At 55.5% G+C, this 12,997-nt stretch overlaps 2 protein-coding genes across 2 annotated transcripts in view; one reads left to right on the top strand and one right to left on the bottom strand.

Moving 5' to 3' along the window:
- Positions 1-617: 617 nt before the first annotated feature.
- On the top strand, positions 618-4,706 carry SLFNL1 (schlafen like 1; the record flags this gene model as incomplete). The annotated part of the gene is made up of 4 exons (XM_080690520.1): positions 618-1,028; positions 2,615-3,148; positions 3,333-3,476; positions 4,584-4,706. 4 exons carry the CDS (start codon positions 618-620, stop codon positions 4,704-4,706), a joined length of 1,212 nt encoding a protein of 403 aa, XP_080546646.1.
- Positions 4,707-12,531: 7,825 nt separating this feature from the next.
- CTPS1 (CTP synthase 1) overlaps positions 12,532-12,997 on the bottom strand; it is a gene marked incomplete at its 3' end in the record, with an annotated part of 29,769 nt that continues 29,303 nt past the window's right edge. The window contains exon 17 of the mRNA XM_080690763.1: positions 12,532-12,616. Coding sequence (XP_080546889.1) covers positions 12,532-12,616 — 85 coding nt within the window. The remainder of the gene's footprint in view (positions 12,617-12,997) is intronic.

Here is a 12,997-nt window from a genome sequence, read left to right as displayed (position 1 = left end):
ATGTATATACACAAAGGCCATTTGAAAGGGAGGGACCATAGCTTTTGTCAGTGCCCCAAAAAGCATAAGGACCCTCTGACCCAGGCTGACTAGTCTCAGAGCCCTGCTGGTCTTATGGCAGGCTTAGACCAGGCAGGGAGAAGCAGGCAGGAGGCCTCCAGCCAGCCCTAAGTTCTGGGCTGGGCCCTCTTTAAAAGCTTTCTCCAGTGCCTGGGGGCAACGAGAATCTTCTGGTTGGCAAGGGCTCCTAGGAGGCCCCTAGCAGAGGGTGAGGGAGGGAAGACAGCGCTTCTGGGGCCTTTGAGAGGCTATGCTGAGGCCCTGGGAGACCAGCCCTCTGGGAGAATCCCAGTTTGCCCAGAGGCTCTACGCTGGCTAAGTCCTTTCCGGCTTTTTCCTGCCCTAGGCCCCACATGTGTGGCAGGCCCCTTCCTGCTGGCCTCCGCCCTCCTCCTCTCTCCAGCCCCACCCAGCCTCCTCCAGTCTGTGAGCCCTCCAGGAACATCAGCACCCCAAGCTCCCCATGAGGCCCTGGGCTAACCTGAGAGCCTAGGGCCCTGGGAGGAGAGGCCAGCAGGGAGACATCCCACAATTTCTTCTGAGGAAGACCTCCCACCATGGCCCCCAGGAAGAGATTGGCACAGACTCCGCTGTGGGAGCCCCTCCTGGAGCTCCCAGGCCAGCCGCCCCTCCAGGAGCTGCCCCCAGAAGAGTCCCCGCCAGAGGACTCGGGCCTCAAGGAAGCTACACACACACACACCCTCTATGTGGGCCACCTGAACCCCCAGTTCTCGGTGCCCGTGCTCGCCTGCCTGCTGCGGGACACCCTGGAGCGACTGGAGCTGCCCGTAGCCCGGGAGCACATCGAGGTGGTACGGCGGCCAAAGACGGCCTATGCGCTGGTGAGGGTCTCCAGCAACGCGACTGCCCTGGCCTCCCTCCCCTGGCGCCTGCAGATGGCCTTGGAGGAGCAGCTGATCCTCAAGGAGCTGACGGCTCGCGGGAAAGAGCTGGTGTTGAGTGAGGCCGGGGGGCCCCCAAACTACAGAGAGGTAAGTGGGGCTTCCCCAAGCAGGCCCAGAGGCACACAGGGAGGCCCGTGTGTGAACAAGCCTAGAGTTCAGCGGAAGGGAGGGGTCTTTGAGAAGCCGGGGACTTGCAGGCTGCTACTCAAGTGATACTGGCCTGAGGCTCAGACTGGCAGCTTTCACCCGAGGATGCTGGCCCTTACTGTGGGCCTTCAGCCTGAGCTTGCACAGAAAGGCTGGGGTGGGGGCTCCTCCCTGCACCCTTTGGCATTCCAGCCTCTGGGCCTGGAGACCCTCAGACACACAAGGGTCCTGTTCTCCCCTTGGCCCACTTCATTTGTTCAGTTGACAAACACCCACACCACCCTCTCCCTGGGCTGCCCTCAAGGAGTCCTCTGTCTGTGAGCAGAGCCAGATTGCACCAGTCACAAGGCCAAGGTGGCTGTGGGAGGGCACAGGACAGTCCTTGCTGCTCTCTGGGCAGAAATTCACAGGAGACATGAGATCCAGGCTGGGACCTAGGGAACTAGACAGGCATTCAGGGAAGGACATTCCGGGCAGAGAGGCCAGCACATGAAAAGGGATAGAAGGGTGTTGTGCTTGCAGGGCAAGCTGCTTGGTGCCCCTGGAGCTCAGGCCAGAGGCTGCAGGGACTCTGAGAAAGGGGGCTGGGCCAGAGGGGGCCCAAATCACCACCGTATCGACCAGGGCAGAGCAGGGAGGGGCTGGCTTCGTCAGGGTGGGAGGCTCCAGTGCATGTGATCTTGGTTTCTCTTCTCTTTGGGTTGCAGCCCCAGGTGTTTAAACTGTTGCAGAATGACACACCTGTGCCACCTTTTGACACTTGTCTGCCTGTTTTCATGGTTATATGATCTTATGTTTCTGAGACTGCTAAGTCTTCTCTGGGGAGTTGCAGGGCTGGGAGGGCTGCACCCCTTAACTCCATGCTGACGTGGCAGCCCTGGAGAAATGAAGGCAGCTGGGAGCCAGGGACAGGTTTCCAGGGGGCATAGGCATCTGACTTGTACTGGGGGCGGTGGGGAGGACATGGGACGAGAAGAGCTCTCAAGGGAGGCCCAGACTGGGAAAGTGGCCAGAACTCTGGAACTGAGCAGAAGCCACAGAAGGGTGCTCAGAGGGGCCAGGAAAGCAGAGACTGGGGGACGTGTGAGTGGCCAGAAGTGGCAGGTGGGAGTTTTAGGGAGTTTGGGAAGCAGATGGGGCCTCTCAGTTCAAAGACATGCAGCTCAGCATAGAAACCTTTGTGTGCCAAGGCACCTCCTGTCTGCAACCCAGGTGGGAGCAGGTAGGCCTCCCAGGCCCTGGCAGAAGGCCCCTTACATCAGGCATCCCACAACTTGGGAAGAGCCCAGCCCAGCACCGGAAGGGACAGCAGCCAATTTGCATCCTTGAGCCAGCAGGGTGGCCCCATGTGGCTGCAGGAGAGTGGGCAGAACTGGGCCCCTCAGTCTAAAAGGGGGCTCCAGGATGCCACAGGGGCTGGGCCTCTGGCAGGGTGTGGTTGGGGGTTCGGTATCTGTCTCAAGGCAGAGGCCCATACACCCAGCTCTTGACTCGCACTCCAGCAGGAGGAGGACAGCGGACCCAGCCCGGGTCCCAGCCCAGGCCCCAGCCCAGGCCCCAGCCCAGGCCTGAGCCTGCCACTGCGGGCCCAGCCTGTACACTCTTCACCTAAGCAGCTCTGGGCCTGGCGGCGACAAAGCATTCCCCAGAACCGGCCTAGTGGTGTGCGCTCTGACAGCGCCATCGTGCACCAGGAGATCCTGGGCCAGGAGCAGCTCTTCCAGGGCACCTTCCTCGGCAGCGAGACCCGGAACATGGAGTTTAAGCGGGGCAGCGGAGAGTACCTCAACCTGGCCTTCAAGCACCATGTGCGGCGCTACGTATGCGCCTTCCTCAACAGCGAGGGCGGCAGCCTGCTGGTGGGCGTGGAGGACAGCGGCCTGGTGCAGGGCATCCGCTGCAACCACCGCGATGAGGACCGCGCACGCCTGCTGGTGGACTCCATCCTGCAGGGCTTCAAGCCCCAGGTCTTCCCCGACGCCTACACCCTCACCTTCATCCCTGTCGTCAGCACCTCCACCTGTGTGCCCCTCAAGGTGAGCCTGCGGGAAGAGCAGGCTGGCATCGTCATTGCCCAGCAGGAGGTGGCCCGAGCGCCTCTCTGAGCGCCGTGGGGTGGGGGGAAAGCGGGGTGGGGGAGCTCCACTAGGCTGTCAGAGCGGGATGGGGCTGCCAGCATCAGAAGAGGCACCCGCCTGAGCTGCCATTGTCCCTGCCTAGGTGCTCCGCCTGACCGTGCACACCCCCAAGGCCCAGGGCGAGCCGCAGCTGTACGAGACTGACCAGGGGGAGGTGTTCCTGCGGCGCGAGGGGAGCATCCAGGGCCCACTGTCCGTCAGCGCCATCCAGGAGTGGTGCAGGCAGGTGAGGTGGTCCAGCTGAGCCAGAGCCCTCTGGCCACTCACTGAGCAGCCACCGTGTGTCCCTGGGTCCTGCATCACCCTGCGAGCGGAGGGGGGACTTGGAGTAAAGCAGCCCCACCTTATGCCACACGGCGTGGTGGCTGGAGAAGAGGCCCAGGCAGTCTCCCATCAAAGGCCTCTGCCCCACTTCCCATGCATGGTGCTGACACTACGCCCCAGCCCGCTCAGGCAGTCAGGGTACTCCACTGTGGAGTGGCAGGGAGAGACGAGAGGTTAGAATAGCGAAGAATTAAGCCAGGCATGGTGGCGCATGCTCATAATCCCAGCATTTGGGAGGCTGAGGCAGGTGGATCAAGGTTTGCAGACAGCCTCAGCTACTTAGGCCCTTTGTAACCTAGTGAGATACTGTTTCAAAATAAAGAATAAGAAATAGGACTGGGAGTGTAGTTTGGAGGTAGAATGCTCCTAGGTTCCATTCCCAGTACCACAAAAAAAAAAAAAAAATATATATATATATATATATATATATCGAGGAGTTAGGACTGTGTCCACCCGCCTGAGCCTGGGGTGAACCCCTCTGGGGAAACCCTGCAAGGGGTGGGGCAGGAGAGTGCTGGATACAGTCTTAGGAAGAAGTTTTTTCAAGAAGGAACTACTAGGTGGGGGCCAACAGAGGCAGCAAGGGTCACTGTCAGAACAAGGGAAGGATGTGGCCAGGTGGCCAGCCCGCATCCTAGGAGGCTGCAGACAAGGTCTCTGTCCCAGAAGCTGTAACTTCTCAGGACAACAGGGATGGCCAGCTAGGGTGACACAAATCTGTAATCCCAGTACTTGGGAGGCTGAGACAAGGATTGCAGGTTTGAGGCTAGCCTCAACAACTTAGCAAGACCTTCTGTAATTTAGCAAGACCTCATTTCAAAATTAAAAAAAGAACTGGGGGGTGTAGCTCAAAGGTAGACTGTCCCTAGTGCAAAAACAAAAACAAAGCTAGATCCAGGCTGCAGCTTGGCCAAGGAACCTGGCTCCCCAGGCCCAGGTTCACCCTGACGGTGGGTGGGCAGCCTGGGATGGTGTCAGCTTGGCTGTCTACTGCCACACTGTCCTTCAGAAGTGGACGGCGGAGCTGGGGAAGCTGGAGGAGAAGGTGAAGGTGCTGACCACGGAGAAGGAACAGCTCCAGCAGCAGCTGCAGCAGCGCCAGCCAGTGTCCTGCACCTGCTGTGTCCTGTGAGGCCAGCGGGCAGCAGCGGAATGTCCGCTCCACAAGGCGAGGAGGGAAGTCTTGGTCTGGGCTACATCCACACAATAAAGGCACCAGGGCCGCACAGAGGCCAACAGGGCCCTGGCTTCCTCACTCCAAGCCCTGCTGGTGCCCACATAGCGCTACCCCTGAGCAGGCCCTGGTTTGCACAGCAATGGCTGCCCTCGGCGCATCCCCAGCGCATGTTACCTTCAGAAAGGACTTGGCCAGACGCCCCTGAATGGGCCTCTAGGGGCCAGCTGCCTGTCCCCAGATGCTCCATTTGCCAAGCCGGGGTCTGTGGCTCTCTCTCCTTGGCTGGACAGTGCCAGGAAGGAATTCACCATCTAGGAAGGTCCCTTGAGGCACAGTTGGTAACTGTTAATGGGGCAAACAGGCTTCTCTGAAGCCTTCACCCCTAATTTGCTGGAACCTGTGATTGTAAAAATTCCTTAATAAATTACTTACACCTAGGGTGCCCGTGGTTATTTCTAGGCCCCATAGTCAATCGGTCCTTGTCCCATGCCAGCCCACTTCTGTCCAGGAGGAAGAGCCCACAGTTACAAAGGGCCCGCAGCCTCCCCTCTAAAGTCTGTGTCCCACTCCCCATGCGCGGTGGCTGACACCCCACCCCTGACTCCTTGGGGGTCAAGAGCCCAGTCAGTCTCCAGGCCAGCTCTCATCTAGATGACCAGGTTCCTTGGGCAGGACGCTGACCTCTTTTGGCCTCTCTGCCTGTAGGACAGTGACAGTGGGCAGGGCAGGGGCATGTTATCACACCAGGAAATGCCCAGTGTTTCTGCTGGCCGCGGCACAGAGCAGCAGGTGCACAGGGTCTGAGTCCCATTGCAAGCCCCCTCCAGGCCCTGGAAAGGCCCCCTGCTATCTCCATGAGCTGAGCCAAGACTGAAGCCTGAGCCCGACCCTGCAAGCCTGTGCTCAGCCTGCTACACTCCCGCCCCTCGCACCAGCTGCGCCAACCAGCTTGGCTCACCCGCACTGCGCCTCGGCCTGCGCGCTGGCTGCTCCCCTGCCTGGGAGAGAGATGTTCCCCAGGCAGCTGGTGACTTGTTCCTCTCCACCATCCAGCCTGTGCTCGATCATCTCACCCCACCTCCGCTCTCCTCTCCCCTCCTGCCTCTTTTCTCTCCATAGGACTGTTAACTATTGGGTGTTTTCCCTCAGAGAGATACATGCTGAGTGGATGGGGATTTTTTTTTATCTATGTTCAGAACCTAATACAAGGCTGACATGTGGGAGATATCCAAAAATGATTAACTGGTTTGTCAACTTGACTGGATTATGAGAAATGCCCAGTTTTGTGACTGAGCGTGTTGGTGAGATGATTGGCTTATGTAATGGCCCATTGAGGAGGAAGTCCTGTCCTGAATGTGGACGGCACTGTTCTGATAGGTGAAGGACCTGTGGATGGATGAGTGGTTCTTCCTAAGCAAAACACGTCTGCTCTCACCTGGGATAGTGGCCTTCAGCCCTTTTGCTCCTCCCACCGGACTTTCACTAACATTTCTCTTTTCCTGGCCTTTCCATCTTAGACTGGGACTGTATCATCAGTTGCTCCTATTCTTTTATTTTTTTAAGGTACTAGGCATTGAACCCAGGGGTATTCTGCCTCTGAGTTACACCTCCAGCCCTGTTTTTTTTTTTGTTTTTTTTTTTTGCGGGTCTGGTGATGGAACCCAGGGGCATTCAACTTCTGAGCTATACCCCCTGCCCTATTTGTGTGTGTGTGTGTGTGTGTGTGTGTGTGTGTGTGTGTGTGTGGTACTGGGGTTCCTGGAAGCCCTTCTACTTCTGGGCTACACTCCCAGACCTATTTTATACTTTATTTATTTATTTATTTATTTATTTATTTATTTATTTATTTTGGTGGTGCTGGGGTTCCTGGAAGCCCTTCTACCTCCAGGCTACACTCCCAGGCCTATTTTTACATTTTTATTTGGAAACAGGGTCTCCTAAGCCAGCGCGTGCGGCTAGCTTCGAACCTGCACGATCCTCCTGTCTCTGCCTCTCAAGCGCGGGGATTACAAGCGTGTGCCACCACGCCTGGCTATTTTATACTTTTTATTTGGAAACAGGATCTCTTAAGCCAGTGCGGCTGGCTTCAAACCTGTGCGATCTTCCTGTCTCCGTCTCCCAAGTGCAGGGATTAAAAGCGTGCGGTACCATGCCCGGCCCCTGCCCGTTTTTTTAGTCTTTATTTTGAAACAGGGTCTCACTAAGTTGTAGAGGGCCTAAGTGGCTGAAGCTGTCTGTGAACCACGATCCTCTGGTCTCAGCCTCCCAAATGCTGGGATTACAAGCATGTACCACGATGCCTGACTCCAGCCCTATTTTTATTTTGAAACAGGATCTCCCTAGGTTGCTGAGTCTCAGGACATTGCTGAGGACATCTTCAAACCAGAGTTCCTCCTGTCTCAGCCTCCTAGGTACTTGGATTACAGGCGTGACCACTGTGCCCAGCTGGGTCGCTCCTATTCTAAGACTCCAGCTCTTGCATCCTCCAGCAGCTGCTGCTTCTTCCGGCTCTCCACATGCAGGCGGCCACGTGGGACATTGCTTTGGGCTCTAAGCTGATTTGATAAACCCCTTTACAATATACTTACCTTTTGAGTTCTGTTGTCCTAGTGAACCCTAATATACCCAATAAATATAGTGAAACAATCAAGGCTACACTAAATTTCTGATTTGAGCTACCAGAAAATCACACAACTGTCAAACGGCACCTTGCAGGATTGGGGTTGCAACCACTTCAGTTGATCGCCTCGCTGCTGTGGCCACATCCACGGGGTAGAAAGAGAACAGCTCTGGAGGCCAGCCCCACCCACATTCCTCACCAGCTAGGGACACCTATGGGACCAGTCACAGCTGCTCGGAGACCTGGGTTTCCCATACAGGACACAACCCCAGCCTCGGTCCCAACCCATTCTGGTGACAAAAACAGGTGAGACCACGATGCATGTGTCCTGACGGTTACCAGACTCCTGCTGACACCAGAGAACTAGGTTTTAACGAGGACTTCAGCAAGGGAAACAGCACCTATAGAGGGCCCAGGCTGCTCCAGGAACACAGGGAGACACACTGTCATTGATTGCTCAGGTGGGTAGAGTCTGGTAATTTTCCACTGGCACAGTTCCCAAAGTCTCTGGGGTGAGACTCAGAACATCGGGCAGTTACAATCAACTCGTCCTGGGAACCACCAAGTTAACTTTTGCAGCTGGCACCATCGTCCTGGGCAAACATCCAGCCTTGAGGCTCCATCTGGGCTTTATGATGGGACTGAAAGGCTGTGGGTGCTATCGCTGCTGAAAAAGCACAAGGGTGGGGGAGAAGAAAACACACACCAGCCCCAACAGGCAAGTGATGTGCTCACACACAGAGCCAGGCCGAGCCTGACTCAACAGTTTAGGCGGCAAAGAAGGACCAACATGAAGACAGGGCCCATCTCAGCCACCATCAGACACCTGCAGGTCCTCCGTGTTCTTCAGCAAAAGCAACCTGGGTGACCGTGGCTGTTGACCCACAGGCCCAAAGTCTTCTCAGGAGCAAAGCTAGGAGGAAACTGGTAAGGTATCCCTGCTGCATGGCCTCCAGAATTAGTGACTTTTAAGTGGACTAAGTGGAGCTAGGGTATGTTTAGGTTTCCCCCGTAACAATTTCACCTTGTGCAAACATCCTGCTTCTGTGGTTTTCTCAGGGCCTCACTGTTGAAAAGAGCACAAGGGCAGAGAAGCCCCCTGGCTGCTGCTGAGGGTCACAGTTCAGTGCACCCAGGGCTGTATTCATGTCGCAGCCTCAGTCCCTCCACGTGCTCCGTCTAACTGTTGCCCACTGTGCTGCTGCAGTCACCGGAGCTGCTTGAGGGCTACACAAAGAATGCATTCTTCAGGCTGGGTGTGGGGCTTCATGGTCGAGTGCTAGCCCAGCATTTACAAAGCCCGAGGCTCAATGCCCAGCACTGAAGGGGGGAGGGGACAAGCCAGAGGCACCTTTGGCACCTTCCCCATGACAGGTTCCATGTTTGCTGGTCCAGGCATCACAATCCTCACACTCACTACTGAAAAGTAACCATTTTCTGCACAGGCTGGGAGTCAGGCTTAGCTCAGCTGCTCCAGACTGTTCATAGCCACCCATCTAACCCTTGGGCCCAAAGGGGGCTATCTAAGCACTGGGGAGCATGTTGCTTGCTAGCTTTACTCCCACCAGGGAGTAGATGCTGGGCGTGGAGAGCTATCCTCCTAGGCCATCTGGCTTTGGCCACTGTCCCTCCTCTGGTCCCTTCTGCAGCCAGCATGGCAGGAGTGGCTGGGCTCTGCGCATGGCCTGTGCTTGGCAGTGGGTCAGTTCAGGTATTCTTTGCCCAGGGGCAGGAGTGTGACTACAGGAAACTCTTCAAAATGCCCACACTCGGCCAAGTCCTATCTTAGGGACACTCCTATCTGGATCCAAGGGGCATGTTGCCCCTCTGTGGGGACAGTGGGACCAGTGGGTGGGAAGGTCAGAATTACGCCCTGTTGGCCATACTCAAGCCTGAGTCAGGCGTTTGAGCCCTGTGGACATGAAGATGTTCAGCTCAGTCTGAGAATGGAGGTAGGCATCGGTTGTCAGAGGCAGGAAGACAGGCTCCAGGCCTTGAGGGTGGCGGTGGCCTTGGACCAGGGAGCAAGACAAATGGGAGTCCTGAGGTAGGGGGCTGAGCCAACCAGTAAGAGGAACAATTTCCTCCTCCAAACCTGGGCCTCAAATTTCGGCAAGTGAAGGCTGCTACTAGGGGGTTAAAGGCAGGGCCGGCTCTGAGAGGTGCCCCGTGGCCAGGTGGGTAGGTGCCATTAGTAGCACCCCACGACTTCACTTTGAGGAAATACCCCAGGACAGTGACCCTGAGCTGATGGGCCTGTCCCCTGGAGGTAGAGGATGGAGGCAGCGGGGAGAAGGCAGGCCTGCTGGCTAAGCCCTGGCTGGGCTCCCCACTGGAGGAAGGCCCCTACACAGCCACCTGTGCTTCCTTCCCCTCCTATGAAGCAGCGTAATCTGTGCTGACATGAGCCAAGAGGAGAGGCTTTGTTGGAAAATTCTGGTTCCTATTAACAAGGAAGACTCATCTATCAGATGAAAACAAACTGTAAAGGTATCCCTTGGGCTGGGCGTGGTGGCACATGTTTGTAATCCCAGCATTTGAGAGGCTGAGACAGGAGGATCGCAGTTCGCAAACAGCCTCAGCTAATTAGTGTGGCCCTTTGCAACTCAGTGAGACCCTGTTTCAAAATAAAGAATAAGCCGGGCGTGGTGGCACATGCTTGTAATCCCCACGCTTGGGAGGCAGAGACAAAAGACCCTGTTTCTAATTTAAAAATATAAAATGGGTCTGGGAGTGTAGCCCGGAGGTAGAAGGGTTTCCAGAAAGCCCAGTACCACCAAAAACTAAATAAATAAATAGAACCAGGGGTGTCGCTCAGAGGTAAAATGCCCCTGGGTCCCACCCCCAGTACCACACACACACATAAAAAAGATGCCCCTGGGTTTAATCCCCAGTAAAACACACACACACTCAGATCACTTGCTGGAGGCTGCTCCCGGTGAACAAGGGCAGGGCAGGGAGGGAGGTGCCTGGCATTGGCAGCTCGGGGCTGCACAAGGGACCCCAGCAGCATGCTGACTTCTCTCACCCAGCCAGTGACGTGAAAGGATGCATTGTTTATTTAAGTTAAGAGTGTACATTAAGTCCAGCCAGAATACAGTGGGTATGTGGCTGTGCCTATGACATCACCCTAAGAAAATAGCATTTCATGTTGCATTTCAACTGCAGTAACACCATTCTGGAAGAAGAAGGTACCCTTGAGTCAAAGCCATCTACCTGTGAGAGGGTCATAGAGGCAGTTTCTCCCAAAGATCCTTTGGGTTGTCTTTAAATGACCCCTTGATGCAAGGAGCATTCCTGGCCTCAGAACAGGAAGAGCAGCTAGTGCCCGAGGTTTATGAATCACACTTCAGAGACAGACTTCTTGCGTTTCATGTGGCATCACACTGACCATCCTCCGGGTGATGAGGACTGTGGCTGGCACTGAGAGTCCCACAACTCAAAGCAGGACTGATTTCTTTCAGCTCTGGTCTCACTCTGAGCGGCGAGTGGTGCCCACAGGCTGCCAGCCTCGCGTGATGGAGGTGCCAGCTACAGTGTCCGGGCTTGCTTCATCCCACGGCTTGCTGGGTAATGGCTGAGGTGCACAGGACAGCGCACTAGAATCCACGAGGCCGCGAGGTAGTTGGAGAACAGGGTGGTCAAAGGGCCTCCACCAGCCGTGGCCATCAGCGCCTGCCCAGACCCAGCTTCCCACCTCAGGAACGACTGGAGCTGCACGGCAGGCAGCGCTGGACGTCCACAGAGCCGGTGCACACGCTGGGACATGTGAATAGCAAAGTTTTCCAAATAGCTTTCTCCCCATAACAAAATAATCTTAATAAAAACATAATTTAAAGGAAGTGTCAAAAGCGAGTGTACAATCATAGCTGTAAACTCTATCAAAGTCGAAGGCTCTCTTGAAGAATCATCCCTGTTTAAAAAAAGAAGTTAGCAATTAAATGATGTAGATTAAAGCAGACAGACTTTGTAGTCAGCTGCCACGGGGAACAATGCCTATTTTCATACCAGAACAATAGTAGGAGCCTAGTATGAATAATTAGATGCTAAACTTGTAATTCTCACAGAATCAAACACTTTTAAGACCTCACAGTGACCTCAGCCCTGACAAGTGCTTTGTCCACAGCACCAACCTCCTCCAGGCCACTGCCAGGCGGCTCCAAAGACCGGCTTTGCTGTTGGGGTTCTCCTTATGTCAGCTCCTTGGACTGCCAGACACCTATGGCAAACTCCTTGCCTGAGAACTAGTGTGCACCTATGCTACATGTGTATCGCAGCCAAGACCTGCCCCATGCTGGCTGGCTTCCCACGCTGCCCACGGGTTCACAGCACAGGTCAGGTGGCCAAGCAGGGCAAAAGGGGAAGAGGTGGCCAAGCAGGGCAAAAGGGGAAGCAGTCAAGGCCATGGAATTAGATCAGCACTGGGCCAGCCTCAGAGGCCCTGGCCGTGAATGCTGGATCCAGGGTAGGCTGCTTGTTTGCACCTCAAGGCAAGAACTCAGCTTACCTGTGCTGGGACTGCCAACAAAAGGGGAAGATACTCAGAACCCGGGCGCTCCTTCCACCCGACTCCTGACACCTGGCCTCCTGCCCAATACTCTCACTAACAGAATGCACTTCTGCCAACACAGTCCACTCCCGTATCTTAAGGGACTTTTCAAATTCACGGCAGTGCCCACAGTTACTGCACTTTATAGACTTATACACACCATCACTACAAAGACATGCAAAGTCTGCACACCAGCTGATGGATTTTGAAGGACTTCTGGAAAAAGTAATCAACGCTAAGCTATTGCAAGCAGTGTCAGTTCTGAAGCAACTGCTGACGGGAGCATGAGGCACTGCAAAATGACACGCCATGCCAGCACGCCTGTCACCCCTGCAGTCTCCACGAAACAATGGCCTGAGGGCCCGGCCCCCAGCGTGCCCCAGCAAGTGGCCATGGGGTACCTGCCCACTGACTGTGGCCCCCAAGCCCCCAAGCAGGTGGGTGGCTTGGAGGAGGGATGGCCACTGGTGCCCACACCAACTTTACCACCTACATTCTCTGGCAGATACAAATCTTTAGCACTAAACTGTCACAATATTCTTATAATCCTGGTATGTTACCCCCGTTTTTGTAAAAAACTAAAGCTTAAAAATACCACTTACCTTACCAGCTCAGTCATGATTTATTGATGGAAACTTCAGTTCCGTGATTTCAGAGTCAGGGGAGCTGCTCCCGCTTCTGTCACTGTAGGTGTCCCTGTGGGGTGCAGATGCTTTATTCCTAGCTCCTGCCAGAAACAGACCTCACTCCCCTGTCTTTGCAGCCAGTTACTTCAGGGACACTGTCTACACACAAGTCAGGCTCCTTGCCACATACTACTATGCTTAGCTGGAGGCCGCTGAGGGGCCCTTCCTCTCCTTCCGGGAGAGATTACCCACTCGTGCTTCAGTTCTGGTTTGACAGCCATCGCTCAGCAGCCAGTGTGAGACAAGGGCAGCAATGGGCACAAAGCAGGCCACCCCCTGGGCTGTGGCCCACTCCCTACCAGGCTGGATGGGCCTCCGCCAAACACCATCTGCCCAACAGCACCACAAGAACCGGATGCTGCAGAGTAGAGGCCTCGCCAACATTCGGCGG

The sequence above is a fragment of the Muscardinus avellanarius genome (genome assembly GCF_963383645.1).
Source record: "Muscardinus avellanarius genome assembly, chromosome: 3".
In the NCBI taxonomy this organism is placed as follows: Eukaryota; Metazoa; Chordata; class Mammalia; order Rodentia; family Gliridae; genus Muscardinus; species Muscardinus avellanarius.
The sequence above is the reverse complement of the archived record's forward strand: the minus strand, read 5'-3'. Positions and strand labels throughout refer to the sequence as shown.